The following is an 8,233-nucleotide window of genomic DNA, read 5'->3' on the forward strand; positions in this document are numbered from 1 at the left end:
CCTCCCTCTCCACAGACAGGGCAGATGGAAAGCCCCTTCCTCCCCCTGCTGCCCCTCTTTTCTTCCCTCCTGGAGGTCACCTTCAGCAGGGAGGCAGTGTGCCCCCACGACCAGAGGCAGGGGGAAGGGGCGGAGCGTCACGCTTAGCCCCGTAATGCCTGGCAGCCCCCTCCGGCTGCTCCGTGCATGCTGAACCCAGCCCAGAGGCTGCGGCGGGAGAAGCGAGGCGGTCCACGGCTGGCTGTCAGTGCTGCGCTGCTGGAGAAGGTGAGAGGCTTCGTGCAGACGGGGAAGGAGTGTGGGAAGAGAAGTTACAGCCGTGGCGGGATGAAGGAGGCTGGACAGGAGCATAGGAGGGCACCCACCCGTCACAAACTGGTTTTGGAGGCTCTGGCATAGCGTGTCGGTGCAACGTGGAGTGCACCCGTTTCCCACATCTGGTTGACGGTGAGCTCCTTAGGTGGCTCTGCCCCAAAAGGTTGCTGTTTGTCCAGTTGTGTCCGGTGGGATGGTGCTGTGGTAGCGACTGGTTGCTTGGGAGAAGGGTGTGATGGCACTTGGTCCCCACAAGATTGTATGTATGTGCCCACTTCTGCCCAAGGAGGCTGCTGTGTGGAGACTGTGGTATACTGCTTGCTTAGGGGGCTCTCTCTGGGGAGGCTGTTAGTTGTTTCAGCCCAAGAAGAGTGACACGCATTTCTGCTAAGGGGACGGTCATGCGGTTCTCCACAGTGAGATTAAGCATTAGCCTGCTGACCACTTTTAGAAGGAAGCCCATAAACCTGTCCAGAAAGGCCAGAAACAACCACAGCGATAATCCGTTGAGATCCCTTGCCAGAATTAAACGTGGTTTGCACTAAAGTGGACATTATGGGGAAGAAAAAAAAGTGCCATTCTTGAGTTAAAAGTTCTAGAGATGGAGGCATATTCTTCCATACTATTTGATGAGACTTTTAGGGATAAATACACTTCTTCACAAAATATGCACTGCAGTCGAGGTCTGAAATTGCCTCATTTCAGCTTCAACTATTTGTTTTTATTATAATGCTTTTACTATTTATAATGCTTTTACTAAAGAAGAACCCCTTCTAGTGAAATTCTAGTTCCCACAAAGGTACACATAGATGATGGAGTCACTTCTTTGCTATCTGTTTGATAAGCTAAGAAGACTGCTCCTCTGGAAGTTTCCCCTGTAATTGGCAGCCCCATTGCCATTCTGTCACTCATGCTTCTTCTTTAGTCCATTTTCCATCACACCATGAACACCAGCGCAAGCTTGCTGAACTGTGATCTCACTGATACCGTTGAAAAGATAGAAAACATCCAGTAGCTAATTCTGTTCACCCATCAGCTAGCCTTCAGAAGAGCTCAGGAAATTTACCCTGGAAACCATCCTTTCACATCAGTGTATTTTTAACATTAAAAAGAAAATCATAAAAAAGTAAATAAATAAGAATGCAAAGCAGAGCACATGGAAGGAATGCATTTCTAATCAAAATACAAAATCCACTGGTGCACAGTATTCTCAGTTCTAGTGAAGATGTCATCAGCAGGTGGCCAGCTCTTCAGAAATACAGCTTTCCTAACTCAGCTGGTTTTCAGGGATTAAATTTCAGACTGTCTCAGGGCATCTGTGTGTAGGAACCTCCACAGAAAACAGAGTTCACTGTAAGAGACACGTTGTCTCAGAACAGATCTCTTCTTCTGTTATAATCTATCTCAGTCTATTGAAGACTGAGCAGCTCTATCTATTTTTATTTATCTATTTTTTAACAGTGAAGCTTATTTTCCTAATTTAGCATCCAGAAAATCCTATTTTACCTCTCACTGCTGATGTTTCCTGTGTCTGATGCTTTTTGGACAGTCTATTCAGCAAAGTGAATGCAAAATAACATCAGTAACCCTTGCAGCATTAATCTTCCAGACTTGTATCTGTATCATTAAGATGTATATCTATATCACTATAGATTATTTCTGATGCAATTCTGTATCATCCTATGTATTAAGGCCTGCAAAATGAGGCTAAACCAGATCTACATTTCTGGGTTTACATAGTGCTCATTTTATTTACTAAGCAGCATGAAGAATTTACTTAGATTTGTGTGGAGTTAGGACACCAATAAAATACATTAATTTCCGCTATACTGGGCTTATTTTTAAACTAATTAAAATTGTATGGCTTATTGATTTTGACCAATGGCAGGATTAATTTGTACAGACAGTGTTCAGGGAATGATCAGTGAATGGGATGTTTCTGGCAGGAGCTGTATGAACCAATACCGGGCTGAGAACTGCTCCAAACTCCTACCAGTGATTCAGAGGTTGATGGGAAACCCCCACAGATAGGGTCCTTACACAGCCCCTAGACAGAATGAATGTGCTGGTCTAATAACAACAGAGATACCAAGTGTTCCGTATTACTTGATACATTAAATCGATTTGAGCAAAATGGGCTTTATTAAAGTTGGTGTGAAAGTATTCAGGTAGAAACAAAGCAGGCAACACCCAGAAAGGGATGTGAAGAGGAAGTGGATTTTTTTCCCCAACGCCGTCAGTAACTGGGAAAAACTCTGGAGTCATAATGGATATATCTGTGGAGATACTAAAAACCTGACTAGACACCTTCCTATATAACCTGCTTCAGCTGCTGCTGCTTGAGCTGGGGAATTGGATTAGATGATGTCAAAAGGTCCCCTTCCAGCCTAAACACCTCTGGGATTCTGCAATCATAGCACTGTTTCTGTTATGCAGAGATTTCACTGTCCTTGGCTCTTGACATGTATGGAGTGCTTTTCTGGACCAAATATATTAATCATTTTCGTTGAAGAACCAGAATAACATTACCTAGCAAAAAGGCACTGTATGTCCATAGGCTAGCTTCTCCTCAGCTCCTCAGGAAGTTGGAAAGCATCTCCTGGTGGTGGAAAGGATGTGAATTTCTTGCTGCTGTAATTAAAAACTCTTTTTGGGAATTAGGGTTTCTCACATGTTAACAGCCTGGAAATAGGACCTGTAGCAGGGATGAGTCACAGGAAGGACAGTGGATGAAAGAACAGTTTTGAATAGGACCCTGCCTGCTGCCTTCAGTACAGCACAGCCAAACAGTGAGTGCATCCTGGACGGAGCCTTGGTGGCTTCCTCCTCAGTGTTTGTCACTCTGCAAAAGGCAGATGGCACTCTAGGGGGTTACAGAGGTAGATGCAGAGCACTCAGGCATGCTCTACTCAGTGGTGACCCAAATCTGGACCTCACTTAGCTTCCTGGCTAATGGCAGTGGTATCTCAGAGAAAGACCTGACAGCCTCGGGCTATTTCCTGAAGTGTGGACTGTGCACTGTAGTCAGTTTCCTCAAGGGCAGCAATGGCCAAAGCCTGCAGACTGTTCTGGAATGACTGCAGCTGGGGCTTTCTTCATATGGAGCCCTGATCAGACCCACAGTGTTGTCACTGTCCCGCAAGACACTCTACCTGTGTCCTCTGGATGATCTTTCTTTCCAGGTTGGCTATTTCACTTTGATGGTCTACTCTGTACTCAAACAATCTGCCCTCGATGCCAGTGGGACCATGCATGGAAGTAAGGATCCTTGGAACCTATATTGCAGTTCACATGAAATGTGGAGTAGAAGGACACAAGAGTTTTGGGGGTTATTTTTAACTGCAAAATCTTATGTACTGAAATGTTTTGAATCCCAAAGCTGGAGTGAGAACCAAAAATATTCAGAGAAGCATGTTCTCCCATTTACAAAAGCAAGTTTTTACACAGTAAATAGAAGGAACAAATCATTAAAAGAAATAAAATAATGAATCATATAATAAATAATACAAATAAATAGAGATTAATGAATAAATATTCAAAAATTATATCATTATTGATTAATACAGTGAGTGGATACAGTGAGAAGATTCTAACCTTCAGGTTAGATAGCACTAACTGGTGGCCAGCCTACAAGAGAAGAAATTTTATCTAACTCAAGTTTGAGAAATTAAGTTATCTGAGAAGATTGTGAACCATTTGCTGACAAGAACTTGTACATGACCATGAATTTGATACAGGATAAACACTGTCTTACAGAATAGATCTTTTAGTTGGGGTTCCCTCCCCCCAAAATATAAATCTAATGTGTTCTGCACAAGAAAAGCAGACATCTCTCTTATTATTACTTAATGTGGCTTTAGCCTATTTAACATCAAGGGAGGTCTATGCCTTTCAAAGTTCTATCACATTTTAAGTTTTTACTCAATATTCCTAGCTGGTTCTCTTTAAAATGCTCTTTCAGCTACTTGTTTTAACACTTAAATGTGGCAACACCAGTTTGGCTGGGCAGCAGGCAGGAGGACATCAAAGCAAAATCTCTAAAATACTTCCCAGACTGTCTTTCACTGTGAGTTTCTCACTAGCCTTCCACTCATTCCCTTCCATGCATACATTTGTTCATTGTTGGACTCCCTAGAGACTTTACTAACTTTCACTGCTGTTGACTCTCACACCAAGCTAAAGCCTTTGAAGAAAAGTAGGGCAAATTACTTTGTACTTCTGAACTGGATAAGACTTAATGTAGTCTAGGAAAGAAGGGAAGGGAAAAGAAGGGAAGGGAAAAGAAGGGGAACTCTCCCACAAGTAGTCTTAGTCTCCTGTACAGAACCAGCCCTTTTGTAGTTTCCCTAGGTTTAAATAATTCTGTTGCTAAATTAGTGGATTCTTCAGAATGACCAGATTAGGCAGCAGTGGGCGCTGGAAGTTGAAGAAATTGTAAGAAGCTCTATCACAGAGCAATGTAAAAACTAAGGGACAAGGCTTCATTCTTTCTGCTCCCACTCATATTCCTAGGATGCCAACTTCCTTTTTTAACAACGTAAGGTCTTATTCCCTCCCCTGAAGATGTCATGTGTGCCAGAATGTTTGATGGGAAGAGATTCTGAGTTTGTAGGTGCAGGGCTGAGCCACCAGTTTTACTCCAGAGCTCTGCCTCACTGCACAGTTTACAACACATCCAAGAATGCTGCAACCCTCAGGGTGTTGGGGCGCACCCTGGGCTGCATTAGGCAGTGTTACCAGCAGGTCGATGAAGATGATCCTTCCTCTACTCAACACTAGTGAGGCTACATCTGGAGTAGTGGGTCCAGTTCTGGGCTTCTCAGAAGAAGAGAGATGTGGACATACTGGAATGAATCCAGGCTGTGAAAATGATTAAGATATTGGAACATCTCTCATACAAGGAGAGGCAAAGAGATCTGGGACTTGTTTAGCCTCAAGAGGAGAAAGCTGGACAGGGCCATCTTACTGATGTGTATAAATACCTGTAAAAAAGACACAGACAGAGTCTTCTTAGTGATACTGAGTGACAAGACAAAAGGCAGTGGGCCTCAAATACAGAATTTCTATCTAAGCACAAGAAAAAACTTTTTTACCATAAAGTTGATTGAACACCGGATCAAGTTGCCCAGGGCAGCTGTGGATTCTCCATCCTTGGAGATAATCAGAACTGGGTGGGACGAGTCCAGAGTGACCTTCTATAGTTAACCTTCCTCTGAGCAGGAGACTGCACTAGGTGATCTCTGGTGGTACCTTCTCACCTCAGCTATGCTGTGACTCTGGTTCAGTGACCTTGCTCCAAAGAGAGGAGGGTCTCCCAGGTCTGGAGGCCTGTGTTCAATGCACAGGGAGGTAGTCAGGGGTAGGGTGCTGCCATAGGTGCCTTAAAATGTTGCCTTGTAGCTGGCTGCGGGGGCTGAAAAAGCATTTCTCTGAAATGGGTCTGAAGCAGCTGGCGGTAGGTCAGAATGCCATTGATGTCCAAGCTTCCTTCCTGCCCAAGTTTCTTGGCTGCACAGATGAGTGACTTTGGGTCAGAAATGTCAGCAGGCATGTGAGGTACTGAGCTCCCTTTGGCTTGCTTGGTGCGCACTGCCTGACTAGTAATGCCTTTTTTGTCATGGGCTAGCTGTGCCACTGCCTAAGGAGCAAGTCTGTCTCTGCTGCTGCCTCAAGGACTTTCTTCAGTAAGCAGTAAGAGTGGGTTTCTGAGTAGAGAGACATGGTCTTGCAGTAGGCTAAGGGGAGCAAGAGGACTGGGTCACACTGTTAATTTTTTGTTAATTTTGTTCCCTAGCACCTTGGAGACTAGAAAAAGAGGAGGCCTGACAGCCAAGCTTTAGTACAGCTGGCACAGAAAGGTGATCCAGGTCCCTGAAATGAGAGGTCCCATGGACTACAGTTAGGGAGTCAAACTTCTGTCTGGAGCCCAGAAAGGATTAGAGGGCTGATGGAGGTTCCCTTCAATACGTGGACCTGTTGCATGTTGAGGGGCTTTGCCCATGGGTGTACTGTATAAAAGCACAAGCTCAAGCCTAGCACAGCTGTGAGAGCACTCAGGCTCCAAGTGGCAGAAGCATTGCCTGCCATGGCATGGTTTGTGTGGCGAGTTTGATCTGGTTTTCTCTGTGCGTGTTGTGATGTTCCTGACTTGGGCTGTGGTGTTTCTGCAGCACTCATCGATGGCCGAGGGCTCAGCGGTGGCTGCGGCGGCAGCAGCAGGGACAGCAGCACCAACCATGCTAGAGGAGCTCCTGGAGATCACAGCTCAGAGCCTGGTGCGCACTGAGGTGGCTGAGCACTATGAGGTTATTCGGGAGCTGGGCAGGGGCAAGTATGGCCACGTGATGCTGGTGACCCACAGGCAGAGAGGTAAGGAACTCGCTGTGCCCTGTGAACTACGATGCTTTGTCTCCTCTTCACTCACCAGGGTGCTGGGTGGGCTGGTGGTTCCCTGGGGTCAGGCACCATGGGGATTCCCCAGGGAACACTGGGACAGGACCTCCCCAGCCAGGGACCATCCCACTGCACCCAAAGGACAGCCCAGAACATCAGGTAAGGTTGTAGTGGTGAGGCAGATGCAGGGTCAAGCTGGGAAGTCAATCCACAAGTCAGGATCAATAGGGCTAGGCATCAACATGGATGTGATCTGTCTGGAAACCAGCAATCCCACCATGCAGCTCAGGCAGGGAGTGAAGCTTCAGACCTGAGCTTAAATGGTACCCTAAGGGCCATGGACAGAGGGTGTAAGTAGAGGTCTTAGGTGGGGTTGGCCAAGGCCATTAAGGCCTAAGAGTGCCCACAGGATCCTGACACTACTCCTCCCAGTAGTCCCAGTTCAGACTGGTGGGCCCACATAGCCCGAGCTTCCTTTGCGCTGCCCAGTGCTCCTGTGCATGCACTGACTGGCTCAAAACTCACACCACTGGCAATGCCTCTTCCCAGATTTAGTGTGCACAGGATATATCCACACAAAGCTTTGAGCCAGACACCTCCTGTGGCTGTGAGAGTCCGGACCCATGGCTGCTCAGTGCCCTCTCAGTTTGGCCTTGAGGAGAGTGCCTTTCAGGGCAGTCTAACCCACTCTTCCCATCCCCAGGGACTCCTATGGCCCTCAAGCTTCTACCCAAATCCAGTACCAAGCTGCACACCTTCCTCTATGAGTATTGTGTGGCACTTTCCCTCGCCACCCACCCTGCCATCATCGGCATGTTTGGAATTGCCATTGAATCCAGCCAGTACTATGGCTTCCTCTACGAACCAGCACTGCACAAAGATCTCATCTCTATCATTAAGCCCCGGGTGAGTGCTGATACAAGGTTGTGGGGACTGGGACTGTAGCATTTGGCTGGCTGGGTCAGAGGGAGGTGAACGCAGTGGGCTGTTGGTCTCTCTGTGGTCTACAGCACTGAAAGAGCTTCAGGTTTGCAAGACCAGAAATGCAAAGGTCTTCCCCAGTGCAGAGCAAGCAGGTGAAAGCACAGCTAGCAGGGCTGCCAAGGTGTCGCTAATGCGCTGCACTGCCTGTCTTTCTGCCTGGGCAGGACGGGATCCCTGAGCCAGCAGTGTGCCAAGCAGCTCGTGAGCGCGCTGGAGTTCATCCACAGCCGAGGGCTCGTGTACCGTGACATCAAGCCTGAGAACGTGCTGCTTTTCGATCCCGAGTGTCGGCGCATCAAGCTGACTGACTTCGGGCTCACACGGCCCAAGGGTACCAAGCTCAAGCTGGTGGCTGGGGTAATCCCCTATACCGCCCCGGAGCTGAGCAACACCGCTGACACCCAGGGGGTGCCCATTGACACCAGCTTGGACGCCTGGGCCTTTGGCGTGCTGCTTTTCTGCCTGCTGACTGGCTACTTCCCCTGGGAGCAGAGCCTGCCAGATGACCCGTTCTTTGAGGACTTCGTGCAGTGGCAGGAGA

At 47.3% G+C, this 8,233-nt stretch overlaps 1 protein-coding gene across 1 annotated transcript in view; it reads left to right on the forward strand.

The window, feature by feature from the left end:
* The first annotated feature begins 207 nt into the window (after positions 1 to 207).
* LOC104409582 (serine/threonine-protein kinase SBK2-like) overlaps positions 208 to 8,233 on the forward strand; it is an 8,205-nt gene continuing 179 nt past the window's right edge. Inside the window, 5 exon segments of the mRNA XM_010019494.1 lie at positions 208 to 267; positions 6,486 to 6,684; positions 7,412 to 7,614; positions 7,857 to 7,873; positions 7,875 to 8,233. The exon segment at positions 7,875 to 8,233 is cut by the window's right edge and continues 179 nt beyond it. Of these exon segments, the coding sequence (XP_010017796.1) occupies positions 6,495 to 6,684; positions 7,412 to 7,614; positions 7,857 to 7,873; positions 7,875 to 8,233 (769 nt within the window). The 5' untranslated portion in view covers positions 208 to 267; positions 6,486 to 6,494.

This window comes from Nestor notabilis, unplaced genomic scaffold (assembly GCF_000696875.1).
Source record: "Nestor notabilis isolate BGI_N333 unplaced genomic scaffold, ASM69687v1 scaffold11188, whole genome shotgun sequence".
NCBI lineage: Eukaryota > Metazoa > Chordata > Aves > Psittaciformes > Psittacidae > Nestor > Nestor notabilis.